Below are 17916 nucleotides of genomic sequence, written 5' to 3'. Positions count from 1 at the left end.
AAATCCTTGATTTTTTTTTTACCCACAACTTTCTCAACTTTCTATTGTTTTTAACTGTGAAAAACTAAAAGCTAAAAATTTGGTTGTGTGAGGCATTTTTTGGTGAAAAGTTGTGAAAATCCTAAAAAAGCCAAAAGCCTACTTTACATGACATTGCCATGATACGTTTCATTTTCTTTTAACCACCACCCCTTTTTTTAACACTGTTAGCAATTCCTCAGCCCATCTGTTTTGTTTGTTTTCTGCTCTTCATCATATGTCATACAGATATGGTCACCAGACAGGAACCGACCAACAGAAGGTTATCTTGGCACAGTTGTACATTGCAGACAGCAATGACTGCTCTGATGATCCGACTGCAGCGACAGGGGCGGATCTAAGGGGACTTCCGCTCTCATCTGAAAGCAACATGAACATACAGCAGTGTGTCACGCTGACAACAAGGCGAGAGAATGAAAATAGAAAAGAAAAAAAAAGTGTGGTTGTCCATTTCCTGTGAAAACCTTTTGTCTGCTGATGCTGAGAGTAAGAACTAGGAAGAGAAACTCAATGCTCGCTGTTCAGTCTAGTCACCGGTAGTACAGAGGAGATCTCTCACTCTCTTCCAGGGTCTCTTTCTTCTCTCGAGTTTCATTTTTTTTAACCGTTTTTTCCATGAGCATATGAGGCCATGAAGCGAGCATCGAAGGGGAAAGGTCAGGAGAGTGTGGGCAGCTCTCTGCTCACTTCACAGGAGAATGAGAAGCTGGAGGATCTGCTGGGCAGGAGGTGTATGGTAAGTAAGTCCAAGGGCCTTCAGTACAAACCTGAGGGAAACGTAGGCTTTCTAGATGGAAAAGTGTGATCTTCTGCAAACTGTGGGACAAAATTTGACTGCACGCTTGAAAAGCATTTGAAAACATAGACTGTCTAGTTTGTTTGCTCATTTGCCATCATCACTGTTTTAGTTTATTTTATGACTGATGAAATTGAAAATTAAGTTTTACGCAGTAAAATCATACAAATCTAAATGTAAAATTTTTCCATACAAAGATATATGAATGTTTAGCAATATCTGAGGACAAGAACATGTTTTACTTCTCTTTTTGAGAAGCTGTCTTTTATTGAACTCATTTTTTTCAGTGTTATTCCCCTCATTTATTTCAAAAAGTGGAACATTTTCACTTTAAAAATGTTTAAAAAAAAAAATACAAAATTGTGTAACTTAATAGTGGGACTTTTACATTTTAAAATTACAAAAAAAAAAAAAAAAAATGTTACAAGGAAAAAGGATGCAAAAATGCTACACAAAAGTGACCTTACGATGAAAATATGTAGATTGAAATTTTAAACAGCACATTAAATACATTAATAGATCTACTGTAACAGTAGCACACTGCTAAGGTTATGTTTTTGAAAGTATGTAATATCGGTACAATGATATTTTTAGTACAATGATATTTTTAGAAGTCCTTGCATGACACATTACAGATGAAACTTTCTTCATTTCAAATAGAAATAGTACTTTCTTTAAACATTCTGTATTTATAATACTTATACTTAAATATATTTCTGTATTTGTTTTTTTTTAGGTGTTTTACCTATATTTTGAATTATGCACTTCATTACATTTTTTTATGGTTAACAAAAATGCCTGTAAAATCTATCTATCTATCTATTTATATCTATCAGAGAAGTTATTCATAAACTAACTGCAGTCACATACACTCTTAAAAATAAAGGTGCTTTAAAAGGTTCTTCAAGCGATGCCATAAAGAACCATATTTGGTTCCACAAATAACTATTCAGTCAAAGGTTTTTTTAAAGAACCATCTCTTTGTGACCTTTTTAGAATATTTGATTAAACTTTCTTATGCCACAAAGAACCTTTTGTGAAACAGAAAGGTTCTTCAGATGTTTGAGGTTCTTTATGGAACCATTTAGACAAAAAAGGTTCTTCTATGGCATTGTAAAAACCTTTTATTTTTAAGAAAATACCTCATATTGCAATTCAAAAAAAGCTGCTGGTAAACCAGTAAATCCAAAATGTTTCTCACTTCTGTACTGCATTGTTTATTTCTGCTTCCTCTGATCCTTCCATTATGACACATTCAGAACCAGATCCTTTTGTTGACTATGATCTTTATATTAACATTCACATTTATGCAGCAGAAGCACTTAACTAAAGCGACCATTGAGGTTGTACACCACACAAATACAGTGCCTTGCAAAAGTTCATTTTTATTCACATTTTGTTTTTTCCCACATCAATTTACACTCCATACACCATAATAATGATAAAGCAAAAACCAGATTTGCAAATTTTACAAATTTATTAAATATAAAACACTGAAATAAGTACATTGCATAAGTATTCATACCCTTAACGCAGTACATAGTTGAAGCACCTTTACAGCCTTAAGTCTTTTTGGGTATGATGTGACAAGCTTTGCACATCTGCATTTGGCAATTATCTGCAATTCTTTGCCTCACCTTTTCACCTCTCAAGCTCTGTCAGCTTGCATGGGGACTGGCAGACATTTTCTAGAGTCCTAGTTGTTCCAATCATCTTCCATTATGGATAATGGAGGCTATATGCTTCTGTGAACCTTCAATGCAGCAGATTTTTTTTCTGAACTCTTCCAGGGAAGCCTTAACGCAAGTCTGTCACTGAGCTCTACAGGCAGTTATCTTGACCTCAGGACTTGGTTTTTGCTCTGATATGCATTTTCAGCTGTTAGACCTTTTCTGAGAGGTGTGTGCCTTTCTAAATCATACTCATTCAAATGAATTTGCCACAGTTTAACTCCACTCGAAGTGTAGTAACATCTAGAAGCAATATGAATGCTCCTGAGCTAAATTCCGAGTGTCCCAGAAAAGGGTATGAATACTTATGCAACGGGATCTTTTTAGTTTTTTTTTATTTCTAATAAATTTGCAAAGTTGTTACAAACCTGTTTTGTGCTTTGTCATTATAGTGTATGAGATGTAGATTGGTGTGAAAAAAAAAAAAAAGTAATTTAAAGCAGTTTAACAATGCTGCAACAAAACAAAACGTGAAAATGAATACTTTTGCAAGGCACTGCATAAACGTGAACTGATTATGCAATAGCATTGCTTAATTTGCATACACTACCAAAAAAAAAACAACAAAAAAACAAGAAGTTGTACATGTTCATTAAATTTTTTTTTTTTTAGCAAAATAACATGGATTTGTTTTTTGGTAGCCTTCCTGTAACAGATCAAGACCTCTGTTGCAGACCCAACAGTGCAGTAACTGCCATTTTGAGGGTATTTTTTGGTTCTGCTCGAATGCACAGTGAAAGCTTTTGTGATTAAAGGAAGAGAAGGTGTGAAATTAGCCCTCACTGCAGCTTGAACTGTGATCACTGAGGGGGGTTTGACAGGGGAAGTTGCTTAAAGACATTTCCTGCCACAGAATAAGAGGCTTGTAAACAGCTATAATCTACCATCTTTACGTTCGTGTTTTGGACACTGAGTGTGATTTGCTCGCTGTGTTCATTAATGAACATAATGTGCATGCAATCATGCATGTGAGAAAACAGGCCTTTGTGAAAGTATGACACTAATTATGGCTGATTTTGTCTGCAGTCTCTGTCCTCAGCGGTTGTGCAGTTGCTTATGGCTCTACCGAGTGAGCCGAACCGCTGGACACCACAGCAGTCTGGAGTAGTTTGTTTCGTCAAAGACAGTCCTCAGCGCTCCTTTTTCATCCGTCTCTATGACCTCAAGGTTCTTCATACTTGCATGAATTAAAATCTCAACAAAGCATCTAAAAATACAAAGTTTGCAAATGTTTCTCTGAGAGAAAACTGAGATGATCTCAAATCTGTTTCTTTCTTTTAGGCAGGGAAGCTGGTGTGGGAACAGGAAATCTATAACCAACTGATGTACCAAAGGACCAGGCCGTTTTTTCACACTTTCCCTGGAGATGTAAGTATTTGCCTGTTTATATAAGTATTCACAGCAGTTTACAGCAACCTTGTGAGTCCTATACTCACTTTCATTCTTACAATTAATTAATTAACATTTATTTACAGTATGACATGAGAATAATACATTTCTTGTATTGGGGAAGTTTTTATTTCTCTTTCTGCAAGGTTAATTTAGCGCATCGCTAGTACTTCCTCATATCACTGTCTGCAACAATACTGTCTGCTGTTGCTTTGAGGCAGGCAAAAGAAGCTAAAGTTACCAAATGTATTTGCATGCATGGTGAAAGCGTGCAGTAGTTGTTGCTGAAAACTATAACTGGCCATATTACTATAACACAGCGTATTGTCATCTCATTGTCAGATACACTGTAAAAATACTCCCATTCTGTCAGACAAACTCTATTTTATAAACTGGTTGAAGTATCTAGTGTAGAAAACAAAAAAAAGGTAAATAGTGAGAACTTACTGTTGTTGTTTGTTGGTGAAAGTAGAACTGATCAACTTTTGAAGCTGTCTGGATAGGAGTAGTTCTTTGAACTTCATATTGTTGCATCTGCTACCTAGCATGCAGAGAAGCTTGGAGGAATACCCATAATCCTTTGCACTTGAACACTTTAGGTGTGTTTGACTTGAAGTGGCGCTGAGCAGATCTATCTGCGTACAACAGCAAGAGCGATTTCAGAGCATATTTAAGAGCACACATTCTTGGTTTCAGCTTATATCTGATGCTAATACTTATAAGCCATAAATTGTTTCAATTTAGATTTTACATTTATGCATTTTCAAAGTATATTGAGGCTACTTTTCAGAAGTTGGCTAGCTCAATGATAAGAGCAGGCCTGGCTACTGATCACTCACTAATCGCTAATCTAATTACTAATTACTAATGAGGGTGCTTCTCAAATTAGTGAGGGTGCTCTAATCCAGTCATTCCCAAAGGCGGGGTCCCGACCCACAAGTGGGTCGCGGGAAATATTGTTTGGGTCGCCAAGTCGAGCACTATTTTTCAGTGCGCTATATACTCTTGATTAAAATTTATATGTGTAGTTCACCTATTAGCCGCACGAGGGAGCTCGTTGTTTTCTTCTTCTGCTTTCTTTTTTGTTGTTGTTGTTGTTCTGTAGCTGCGCTCTGCATCGCCTGTTTCATACTCCGTCTGCAGTGCGTATGCGTTGCGTATTTTTTTCCGCACCCATGTTAACGGATTGGAGCGTTCACACTGCACGCGGTTGCTGTCCAGCAGTACGTCCCAAAAGCAGTGCGTTTGCCGCAGAGCAGCGATCATTTCGGCAGAGTCTATTTTTTGCTGTGCTGCAAGCGCTGCATGTGCTGAATTAAAGTGACAACGCATTGTTCGCTGTAAAAATGAACATGGATTAATGAACATGCATATAAATGAAGTCCACTTTTTCACAGTCAACACGTGGCTTTTTGGCTAGGTTTAAAATAAGGAAAAGTGCAGTTTTAAAGAAAAAGGCAACATAATACTGTACGTGCACTTGTCCAGGTAGAAAAGTTCTTTAAAGGATTGTTTTTAATAAAGATTTAATGCGAAAGTAAAGCATGAGAGCCGACTGTTTCTGTCTGTGGTAAGTTTAATTAAAATATTTTTTGATAGCCCAATTTCAATTAGAAAAGGAAGCTATAGCCTCCCTATGTTGTGTTTAAATGTGTTGCAACTTGCTTGAGCAACTTAATATATAAATCTAGAAGTGCATTGAATAATATGTTGTTTTTTATTGAGTTTAAACGTGAAAATGTCTGTTACTGTATTAGTGTACTGTGATAAAAGAGGATCACAATGCTGAAAAAGCACTTGTGGTTTTGAAATCAAAATAACGGATAAATATTGTGTTTGTGGTAAACAGCATTTTCTGCAAATCTGCATTTTACTTAAATAAAAAAAAAAGTGCTTTGTCAAATATCTGTATCTCTTTTAAATAGTTAAGTGGAAGCATGACCTTAAAAATGGTCATACATATTTTGTTAATGCATAAATTCTCTTCGTGATATATGAACTATATGGGCTTAATGTTTATTGGGTCACAAGGATTTATCGACTTTAAAATGTGGGTCCCCAGAAAAAAAGTTTGGGAAACACTGCTCTAATCTTAAAGGGTTAGTTCACCCCAAAAATGAAAATTCTGTCATTTATTATTACCCAGGGGTGTACAATCTCGGTCCTGGAGGGCCACTGTCCTGCACCTGCCTGGAAGTTTCTTGTATACCCAGAGCCATTGAGAAACGTTTCTCAACGGCTCTGAGTATACCTAACAAGATCTTGATTAGCTGACTCGGGTGTGTTTAATTGGGAGCTAAACTCTGCAAGACAGTGGCCTTCCAGGAGCAGTATTGGACACCCATGCATTGTCTTCGGGAACACAAATTAAGATATTTTTTGATGAAATCCGAAAGCTCTCTGACCTTCCATAGAGAGCAAGAGTCCTACCAAATTCGAGGTCCAAAAAGGTACCAAAAACATCAACAAAATAGTCAATGTGACTTCGGTGGTTTAACCATAGTTTTATAAAGCTATTAAATACTTACAATAAAGACTTTATTCACCAATTCGTCTCTGGTCACCCTAGTGTCATTTTAGAGAATACCAAAAGGTACCAAGGACATCGACAAAATAGTCCATGTGGCATCAGTGGTTCAACCGTAATTTTATGAAGCTACGAGAATACTTTTTGTGTGCAAAAAACGAAAGTAACAACTTTATTCAACAATTCTTCTCCTCCATTTTGAAGAGAACCACAACGCATGTGTGTTCAACCTCATCGTGGTGCTCTCCAAAATGACACTAGGGTGACATGGAGAAGAACTGTTGAATAAAGTTGTTATTTTGGGTATTTTCGTAGCTTTATACATTTACAGTTGAACCACTGATGTTACATGGACTATTTTGTTAATGTTCTTGGTACCTTTTTGGACCTTGACCGTGGTAGGACCTTTGCTGTCTATGGAGGATCAGAGAGCTCTTGGATTTCATCAAAAATATCTGTGTTCAGAAGATGAATGAAGGTCTTATGGGTTTGGAACTACATGAGGGTGAGTAATTAATGAAAGAAGTTTCATTTTTGAGTGAACTAACCCTTCAATATACTGTATAGAGTGTTTGTACTTACATCACGATTTGGTCAGTTACCCAGATGCGTGGCCATACTGGCGATACTCGTATGTAAATAACAGCATGGATTGCATGGTTAATGTACTACTGAATACATTGTTATGCTAATTTAAGCTGTCTAAACCACAGAAAAAATGTGTGGAAGCAGCTAAATCATATAGATGTCACACCCTCAGCACGTTCCCTCAGTCCCAGTCACCGTGATCTGCCACCATCCAACCCATTCCCAGTGCTCCACACCTGTGAACCATCACCAAAGTCCTAATTACCCACACCTGCACCAGCAATAACCCGCTCCCTTTAAATACCCACCTTTGTCATTCACTCACCGGCTGGAATCGAAGTTGCATGGACACTACTCTGTGGATCTTCTCCTTGTCGTGACAATTCTCCTGCATTTCTCTGTGGACCTCCTTTGTGAACCTGTGGATACTTTACCTAAGGGAAGTGTCTCTTGCTCACGCTGGTGACTGCTAAGAACTTGTACTCTCCTGCTGGATTGTGTTTGACGATTCTGATGCTTGATTCACTTGCCTGTTTCACCTGTTTGAAGTGTGCACATTTCACAATAAATATCACGAAGTAATACCTGCCTTCTCCGATCTGTGTGTGTGTGGACGTGGCAATAGAGAAGGCCTTAGTAAGCAGGAAAGGGCACACTATTTTGAGAAATTAAAGTTAATGGGTGGTAAAGATACGTACAAGCAGTATTAATTATGATATTAGCTTAATATTTCACCTACCTGAACAGAAATGATAAGAACAAACACGAATGTTGTCAAGATCCTTGCTCTGGGAATCCTGGTTCAGCTTTATTTTTCCCGGTCCGAATGATTAGTACAGCCCAAAACATGACAATAATTGACCATTTTCAGCAGCAATAATCAGCAAAATATACGACTTTCTTTCGGTTCAGTGGCATTGTTTACATTCATAGCTAAATGTTTTAGTGCTATGGCGCAAAATGCTTTGCAATGAAGCTCTTATTCACATTGCGTCTACTACACTTTGTTGAGATGATTTTTGCGAACAACACCGGAACAAATTATTTGAGCGGTGAGTGGATTCGTACTTAAATGCCTTTACCTGTTGGATTCACGAAATCGACAGATATGTCTGTGATTGGCTACATTGCTCAATGCTGCAAAAACACGTTGAAATCGAAACTGATATCCAGAGCGAGCGCAAACTGTAACGCACGGGATTGCCAAACTTGCAATTAATTGCCGTTATTACAGCTTTTAGCATGATGTTCAATCAATCATAAACAGTTTTAATGTACACTGCCGTTTTGGTAGTGCAATTTAACCCAATATTTATTATTTACTTGGCTGTGTTTTCTTTACTAAATTTAATCAGGTGTCTTTATAATAAATAATAAATAAATAAAATTTGCATCTCTCCTCAGGACTGTCAAGTGGGGTTGAACTTTGCAGATATAGAAGAGGCTGAAAGTTTCTTTGCTGTAGTGGAGGATAAGATCTGCCAAAGGAATAATCGTTTTGGTATGCATATTATTTAGTTTTAACCGTTTTCTTTACATTTAAAGTACTTCATAAATCTGACATCTCACTTAAAATAACTGTTTTATGTTCTCCTGTTATAACATAAAGAGAAACAGCAGAAAAAAGGACAAGTTAGAGGTAACAATGTGATTTCTTTAAAATCACTGCATTATTTATTGTTTATTTAAGCATAGTTTTTTTTGAAGGTGCAAATCAAATATATATTTCTTTTTTTTATTCTTAGATCTTGGAGCTTTGCCACCTCTTCCTCGACCAAATGGTAAGTACGTTTTTTTTTTACACTAATATTGTGCTTGTATAGTGGGAAACTAAAAGTATTTGGCTGTATTTTAAATGTTATTAATAGGCCTTTCAATAGATATTTTTACAACATTCACTTTGTATTAGAAAACAAGGCAATCTATTTCTGCTGCTGTTGGTTTTATTCCCTTCTTTCTTTTTAAATGTATTATTGTTTGTATGGTTATTGTAATACAGTAAAAAAAGAATCAAGCTGTCATGTGGCCCAATATTATAACTGATATTCCACCAAATATGCCTGTCCTTTCTCTGCCTCTCATGTAAATTACAAGCATTACATGTTTTAAAAACTATACAAATTAAACTTTACATGTTCAGTATTGTAAAACTGCATGAAGTGTACACACATTAAAAAATGTCTATTATTGATGATCTTCAACCACAGGTTCTGGTACTCCTATATCTTCTCCCATGGCTCCACTGGCACCAAGTAATAGCCAGAACCAAATAACCCCTTCCAAATCAAAGAAAGAGAAAAAACAGAAAGAAAAGAAAAGTAAAAAGAAAGGCTCTAAACTGTTAAAGGGGGATATTGGAGCACCCAGTGGATTCACGTGAGTGAATGAGTGACTTCTTTCACCAAGATAAACGTCTCCTGTAGAGGTTTTAGTTAGCTTACGTTTCTTTGTGTCATGACTTTAGGCATGTCACTCACCTTGGCATGGGTTCCAACAATGTGGACCCAGAACTGATGAAAATTCTGTCCTGTGCTGGGATCAGTGAAGCAGATATGAATGATTCGGAAACCTCTCAGCTCATCTATGATGTCATTGAGCGTTCAGGTGGAATCGAGGCTGTTAAAAAAGCTGTGAACCAGCAGGGTAAGCCAAGGTGATATGCAAAGTTAAAAAGTTCTAAAAGTAAGTAAGATCTTTTTCATGTTAAGTGTATTGTTTCATTTCCATTCAGAGCCTACTTGCCCTCCTGTTCCTGGTGGACATCGAGGTTCTCTTCCCCAAGTGCCATCTGGGTTCTCCTCAGGACCGCCACCACTACCTCAAGGTCGAATGGGGCCTCTACCGCCAGCCCCCGGTCAATCCTCTGGTCCACCTTCTCAACGAGGTTCCCTTCCACCCACACCTCCAAGAGCAGCTCCAGCACCACAAATCCCTGAAGGCCGCGGTGGTCCTCTACCAGCCCGATCTACATCATTAGGACCCCTGCCACCAATTCCTCCCGGAGGACGTACTGGGCCCTTGCCTCAACCTCCAGGACCCCGCAGCGGACCCCTGCCACCTCCACCTGGAGGTCGAAGTGGAGGTTTGCCTCCACCACCAATTAAAGGAGAACGTAGGGAGTCTTTACCACCCGTTACAGGAAAGAGACCTGGATCACAAGTGAACGAAAGACGAGGTAGCTTTCTGCCACCCCAACCTACTGAGGCAGCTCCACCACCACTACCATCGGGTGCGAGAAGCGCACCCTTACCCCGACCTCCGAGAGACAATAGTGAATATCTGCCACCTCCACCACAATCTGATATGCCATTACCTCCTCCCCCATCTGATTTCTTGCCTCCTCCACCCTGTGAATCATTCCCCCCTCCTCCACCTGCTGACTTTGATTCTATGCCTCCACCTCATTCCTTTCCATCCAACTTTCCTCCCCGAAACAATTCCTCAGGCTTCGCCCCTCCACCCCCTCCAGTCTCATCCAAGCCCAGTGCAGGTGGTCCACCACCGCCACCTCCTCCTCCACCTCCCGCTGCTCCTCCTCCAGTGAACGTTGGAAGTAACCCCTCACGTCCAAGTGGTCCACCACCTCCAGCATCCAGCGGCGAAGAAAGGGGTAGAGGAGCATTACTTGCCCAGATACAAACAGGCATGAAACTCAAAAAGGTGAGTATTTACTCTACCATTTCATAGGTAATAAGTAATAGGGATGTACACGAATCCAAAAGGAAACTAATGCGAAAAAAGACAAGATGGGAGGACAAGATAAAAAAATATGTTTCAATGCTTTCTCTTGCAATTACGTCATTGGGTAATTAAACTGTATATAAACTGCGAGCATCAGGGAGCCACTATAAATATACAGGGCATTGAAATTGTTTATGAATGTGCACTCGCTTTTTATTTTCACTTTCGAGATTCGGGATCACACATACTCTGTGTATACTACAGAGCGGCAGTATTTACCACACATTTGATTTTTCATTTTACCAATCATTTGTTATCATCCTATCAATCATCTCTCATTCCTCGGTTTATGTGGGAAGTGAAATTTTATGAATTGAAATGTAACAGGCTACCTCTAGCATGTCTGTTTAGTGGCTCCATTTGATTAGTTTCTGTGTCCTTCTGAATGGATCAAAAGACTTAGATTCACCCAAAAGTTTCTATTTCAGAGCTGTTCTTTATTTCTATTCATCAAAGAAGTATGAAAAAATGTAGCACAGTTTCAACAAAAATAACAAGCAGCATAACTGTTCAGTCATGACAACTCTCGGTATAGATGTGGAATCTTTACTGATGTAAATAGAATGTGCATAGGTTTGGTCTTGGTGGACTAAATCTGCAGTGCTGCTTCTGCAGAGCTACTTGGCTAGCTTCTGTTAAATGCTTGGATAATAAAATCAAAAGAAAACATGCTGCTGCGGCTAGAGAGAGGAAGAGCCCGTAGCTGATCTAGACAGGTGGTGCTGGGGAGGTGTTGGGTTTCATTGGGTTCATTGAATATCTTCTGATAATATAGGTATACGGTAATGATTACATAAATCTGATTGGCTGAGAACATTGAATTGAATGAACCAATTAGAACGCATATAGAGTTTCATGGCTGAACTATTTATTTTTTAACATCAATAATAATGTTTTTTTGAGACTGGAGTAATTGATGCTAAAAATTCAGTTTTGCCATCTTAGAAATGAATAACATCTTAAATAGAAACATGTTATTTCAATTAGTAATAATATTTCACTATATTGCAGATTTTACTGTATGTTTGATCAAATAGATGCTTCTTACTGACCCCATACTTGTGAATGGTAGTCATTCATAAGTAGCAGGGGTATATTTGTAGCAATAGCCAACAATACATTGTATGGGTCAAAATTTTAGATTTTTAAGCCAAAAATCATTAGGATATTAAGTAAAGATGATGTTCCATGAAGATAATTTGCTACTGTAAATATATCGAAGACTATTTTTTGATTAGTAATATGCATTGCTAAGAATTTAATTTAGACACATTTAAAGGCCATTTTCTCAATATTTTGATGTTTTTTCGCACCCTCAGATTCCAGATTTTTTAAATAGTTGTATTTCAAATATTGTCCTTTCCTAACAAATGATACATCAATAGAAATAAAAAAAAATTGACCCTTATTACTGGTTTTGTGGTCCGGGGTCACATATTTCCTTGAAAAGATAAGGTCTTTTAAGTGTTCAAAGCAGATCACACCTTTACCATGAATAAGTTTCCCATAATGTTAGCTTCTCATTATTGACAATCTATAAACAGTAATGTCTCTTGCCCAGGTGACCGCCAACCCAGATCCACCTTCACCTGCCCTGGATACAGGAGAGGGAATAGTTGGAGCTCTCATGATGGTGATGCAGAAGAGGAGTAAAGTCATCCATTCATCTGGTAACCACTTGATTACTCAAATTTGTTATTTAATATAATAATTTAAAAAGTAGTACCTTTATATTCTTATTTACACAATGTATTTTCTTCCATATCTTGTAGAAGATGACGATGAATTTGATGATGACGAGGAAGATGATGAAGAGTGGGATTAGTCCTGGTGTAATCAAAATGCTTTCAATACATGTACCTAGGCAGTTTTACATGTTTTGAAGTTAAACAACACTGAGCCAATGTGTTTTTTTCTAGGGTTGCACTGATATTCTGGCCATTTCAGAAAAATGCTGATATTGAATGGCTGATATTAAAATTCTAATCTATTATTCCTAGACAAAATACATCAGCAACACTGAAATCATTTGCATGTGATTTTTGGTGCGTTTATTACACAGGGTGAAAAATAGATTTTTTTTTTTTTTGAGATTTGCTAAACAGTTATTAAATTATAGTATTTTTATGTACCTTAAAGGGAACCCTGGGTACTGTTACCCCTTGTATGGCTTAAAATTAAGTAAAAGATGTCTTTTACTGAAATATGTAGTAGAAAGCCCATAAAAGATTTACATTATTTAAAAAATCCACATTGTTTTATAAATATTTTGGACTATGGGAGCACCATTATTTCAGTGACGTCAAAAAATTAAACTACTGATATGATGCCACATTGTGCGGCATTTGGTTGTAACTTTCAGTCGAAGGGCAACAAGAGAAGCGGTGCAAATCTTCACTGCTTTCCTAGCGATAAGAGGAGGAAAAAAGTATGGGACGAATAAAACTTCCTAAAGACCTGAGTCTTTGTTCTCTCCACTTCAGCCCTCATGCCTTTGAGGCTTTTAGTAGACCACAGCTACTGAAAGAGTTTGTAATTGGCAGAGACAAGCAATGTTAGATGCTATCCTGGCAGGATGTAAATATGCCGATGCTTGACATGACGCCGCAGCCACTGAAGGAGTTTCTTAGTGTGGATTTCACTCAATATCCAAGGGTGTTTAGACTCCTTGTGGGGAAAAATCGATGTTACGGCATTTGGTTTGAGCCTACGCTTATATCCATTAGCTGTGGTCGTTGTATCAGTAATTTATTGTAGTAATATGTAGTTGTGTTGTGGTTAAAATAGCAACAGGTAGCAGCAGTAGAGCACCGAGTCCAACCATTTGACGACATCGAAATATTTTACCGATATATCATATGTTTTCTTCCTAGTATCAAGGGTTCTTAGTGTTCTCAGAGTGTTTATCAGTTGATGCAGATGCATATAATGTGAATCAGTACTGAATGTAAAATATACTCAAATGTGAATTAAAAAGTGAATCTATGGCTCACAAATTATTGCTCGTTTATTTTTTTTCCCGTACAAGACAACATCTAAGAGCAAGACAGAACATTGTAATTTACAACCAGACCACTCTACCATTCTACAAAAAAGGACACAAATATTGTGAAATATTTCCAGTGTTAGATATTATCTGAGTGAAGTCATATGACGTTTGCATTTGCTTGAACGGTGATTGCTCAACCAGACACAAAGCATGAAACGAAATGCACGGCATAAAAGTGCTATTTCCTAACAGTGTCAGTCATTTTGAATGCATTTCAATAAATATTACAATGCATCTAATTTCTCAACCATGCAAAAATGCCCTCCACCCTTATTCCCTCTAACAACAAAGATCATCCCATAAAAAAATATACAACTTCAAATAAATATATATTACAAATGGTGGAAACAGCCACAGTCACACAGACATGAAGGCAAGTGAGTTCTTGCGAAAGTTTGGTGCCATTATTAACCCAGTTATGAATATCCATACATATATTACTATTAAACATACATACATAAATTACTTTAACAATTTCATAATCCAGGTGGAACGTTAGAAATTGCTGGTGATTTAACCAAGGGTTTTTCTGACGACAGGATAGTGGAACGTTTTCAAAGCTTGTGAGGTAATATCCTCTTTAAAGGTGCTTCATGGTTCACTGGTTGATATACTTTAGTTTAATTAAAGCCAGTATGTAATTACTGAATCCTGAAGGTCATTTACAGCTTAATTTGTGAGGTTAGTAAAAATGTACACCTGTTTATAATACTGAAATACAGTAAAATTACTGTGGGAAGTGGAAACAGTAAGTCCTAAATGAAAACCGACTACAATCCCAGTACAGCAGCACAAATGAACAATGAATGTATGAGTACATACAATGACCCCAGAAAGGACTTGGACATTTTATTTTTGGTGTGAATGTTCCAAATTTCAAAACTATGGAAGCCTGTTTCCACCACTGAATGAAAAATACAAAAAAGGTAATTGTAACTTTTTATCTCACAATTATACCTTTTTTTCCCCACAATTTTAAGTTTACATTTCGCACTTCTGACTTTTTCTCAGAATTGCATGATACAAACTCACAATTCTGACTTTTTTCTCACAATTGTGTGATATAAACTCACAATTGCGAGAAAAAAAAAGCTATGTTCTCAGAATCGTCAGTCTGGGTCACACTTCTGATTTCATAACTCGCAATATTGTGTTATAAAGTCAGAATTGCAAGATATGCGCTCAGAATTTTTAACAAAAAAAAAAGTAATAAATAAAAAGTTAATATCTCGCAATTCTGACTTTATAACAATATTGCGAGTTATTAAGTCAGAATTGTGAGGTATAAACTCGCAATTCTGAGGAAAAAGTCACAATTATGAGATAAGAACGTGCAATTCTAAGGAAAAAAGTCTCAACTGCAAGATAAAAACTCACAATTCTGAGGATAAAGTCACAATTATGTGATAAAAACTTGCAATTCTGAGGAAAAAAAATCACAATTGGGAGATATAAACTCGTAATTCGGAAAAAAAAAATCACAATTGCAAGATAAAAGCTCACAATTAGGAGTTAATATCTTGCATTCTGACTTTATAACTCGCAATTGCGAGTTTATATCATGCAATTCCGAGGAAAAAAGTCAGTTTTACGAATATATATCACGCAATTTTGACTATAACAATATTCCAAGTTATTAAGTCAGAACTGTGAGATATAAACTCGCAATTCTAAGGGAAAAAAGAGTGCGAGTTTGTATCACACAGTTGCAAGAAAAAAATATAGATATTTTTTTAATTCAGTGGCGGAAACGGGCTTCCATACAAAACAGATACAATTCATTTTGAATTATTTTTGGGAACAAATATTTTTTGGGTTTTTTTTAATAAAAAAAAAAAAACAATTATTTTGAACAAAAATGTATTCATTTTTATGTTCAAAATAAATTTGGATCATTTTTTGATCAAGTAATTTCCAACTATTTGGAGCCAGTGTTCATGAATGTATTAGTCCAATTAATCTGGTTAATTTTGAAAAATGTAAAAACCAAAAAAAATGATTGGTTTTGAATAATGTAGTAATTAAATACTCTTTAATTATCCAAAAGTGTCCAAATAATTTTGGGGGGGCACTGTTCATGAATTATCCTATGCAGGTAGAGTTAAATGAATACATTTTCATTTTGGCTGTCATTTTGAACACTGACCAAATGGTCCAAAATTGTCCAAATACTTTTTGGTGCCACTGCTCATGAACTAACCCTATGCAAGTCCACGATCCGCTCAGAACAAGATTGACAGACAGGTAACTCTTTTTACCTGTCCTCACTCCCCACTAGCCTTTAGTGCTTCTGTGTGTCTGCGATTTGCACGTTTGGGGAAGTCAGCCTGTGAGTTTCCCCCGGCCGTCAGCTGCTCCCAGTAGGACTGGCAGTACTGTTGAATCAGACGCATTTCAGACTCCAGCAGGAGTGCTGGGGTAGGAGGTGCAGGATGCTGTTGATGGTTTTTGTGATGGCTTCTTGTTGCCTCTTCCTCCTCATCGGGGGTGGTGAGTGCTACAGCGATGTCCCGGTCCAGGATACGCAAGGAAACACGAGCCAGCGTGTGCTTGAAGTTATTTTCTGTGGCAAGGCAATGGTAGAGGCCTGCATCTGTTTTGGTGAGTGTTTTCAGAAGAACCCCCTGAGGAGTCTTAAGAACCTCCCCCTCTCGATTCAGCTGTCAACAGAGAGATTTGTTAATGTTTTTGAAAAATCTCTCATGCTCAACAAGGTTGCATGTACTTATGGAAGCCTGTTTCTGCCACTGAAAAAAAAAAATTATCTGACAATTCTGATATTTTTCTCAGATCTGAGATACAAACTCGCAATTGTGAGTTATAGAATTGCGAGAGACAAACACATAATTCTGAGAAAATATGTATTTTTTTCCCTTGAGAGGTTTATGGGAAGTGTGTGTCTCGCAATTCTGTCTTTATTTCCTACAATTGCAAGTTTATATCCCGCAATTCTGACTTTATAACTCGTAATTGCAAGTTTATAATCACAATTATGAGAAAGAAAAGTCAGAACTGCAAGTTTATATCTCACATTTCTAAAAATAAATTGCAACATAACATCCCAATGATCTTTTTCCAATATTTTATTAAGTGGCGGAAATGGGCTTCCATATATCTGATTAAAAAACTGTAATATTGTAAATTTTTATAAGAAAAAAAACCTGTTTCCTTCATAAATTACTCTAATATATGATGATTTGACGCTCAAGAAACATTTTTTATTGTTATCAATGTTGAAAACTCTTCTGCTGCTTAATACTTTTGTGGAAACTGTGCATTTATTTAAAATAGAAATCTTTTGTAACATTATAAATGTATTTACTGACACTTTTAATCAATTTATCATGTCTTAATGTTGCTAAATAAGTAAATAAGACAAATACATACAAATCTTAATAACCCCAAACTTTTGAAAAGTGGCGTATATTAACAAACAAAAGAAAATCTTATGTAATAAAGATTCTGCTTGGTTGGTTGGTTGGTTGGGTTAGTTTGAAATTATGTAAAAAAACGCAATCATACCACTTTTCTTCTTCCCTCCTTCTGGTAGAGCCATTTTATACTGGCCTGAGGAGAGCGTGGCACACACTCCAGAAATGTGCTGCTACCCTCTACCCCGAACTGAACTTTCTCTTGCAGTCTCCTCTCCACTAGTATACACAGAAAGATAGTAAAGTTAAATGCTGTGTCCTATACTACAAATACATCACATTTACCTCAATATAATCCTGCAGACTATATGTTGATGACTGTTTGTTTTGGTTACCTTTGGCATTGTAGCCCCGGCACTGACGCAAAGGGTCACCATGTTTAACATCCTGCCTTCTGCTCCTCCTACAAAATATACAAGACATAATCAAACTTAATGTATTTTTTCCTATGAAGTGGGACTCACATAAGCCTTTTAAAGGGTTAGTTCATCCAAAAATGAAAATTCTGTCATTTAATATTCAACCTCATGTTGTTCCAAACATGTAAGATGTTCATCTTCAGAACACAAATTAAGATATTTCTGATGAAATTCGAGAGCTTTCTGACCCTGTATAGACAACAATGT

At 36.9% G+C, this 17916-nt stretch overlaps 2 protein-coding genes across 2 annotated transcripts in view; one reads left to right on the top strand and one right to left on the bottom strand.

Annotated features, from left to right (window-relative positions):
• The first annotated feature begins 452 nt into the window (after positions 1-452).
• Positions 453-13797, top strand: wasa (WASP actin nucleation promoting factor a). The gene is made up of 11 exons (XM_073818576.1): positions 453-775; positions 3592-3732; positions 3847-3933; positions 8474-8570; positions 8679-8708; positions 8815-8850; positions 9277-9445; positions 9534-9712; positions 9801-10729; positions 12372-12480; positions 12583-13797. Exons 1-11 carry the CDS (start codon positions 671-673, stop codon positions 12633-12635), a joined length of 1935 nt encoding a protein of 644 aa, XP_073674677.1. The 5' UTR covers positions 453-670; the 3' UTR covers positions 12636-13797.
• Positions 13794-17916, bottom strand: part of sema3ga (sema domain, immunoglobulin domain (Ig), short basic domain, secreted, (semaphorin) 3Ga) — a 26737-nt gene continuing 22614 nt past the window's right edge. Inside the window, exons 16-18 of the mRNA XM_073818575.1 lie at positions 17626-17693; positions 17382-17509; positions 13794-16519 (exon numbers count right to left, since the gene is read on the bottom strand). Of these exons, the coding sequence (XP_073674676.1) occupies positions 16124-16519; positions 17382-17509; positions 17626-17693 (592 nt within the window). The 3' untranslated portion in view covers positions 13794-16123. The remainder of the gene's footprint in view (positions 16520-17381; positions 17510-17625; positions 17694-17916) is intronic.

This window comes from Garra rufa, chromosome 15 (assembly GCF_049309525.1).
Source record: "Garra rufa chromosome 15, GarRuf1.0, whole genome shotgun sequence".
In the NCBI taxonomy this organism is placed as follows: Eukaryota; Metazoa; Chordata; class Actinopteri; order Cypriniformes; family Cyprinidae; genus Garra; species Garra rufa.
Note: the sequence above shows the minus strand (reverse complement) of the source record. Positions and strands in the feature narration are given on the sequence as shown.

Coding starts and splice junctions, on each gene's coding strand:
- wasa (XM_073818576.1), top strand. CDS start 671: ATGAAGCGAGCATCGAAGGGGAAAGGTCAGGAGAGTGTGGGCAGCTCT. Junction 776..3,591: donor TGCTGGGCAGGAGGTGTATG/GTAAGTAAGTCC, acceptor TTTTGTCTGCAG/TCTCTGTCCTCAGCGGTTGT. Junction 9,713..9,800: donor AAAAGCTGTGAACCAGCAGG/GTAAGCCAAGGT, acceptor ATTTCCATTCAG/AGCCTACTTGCCCTCCTGTT.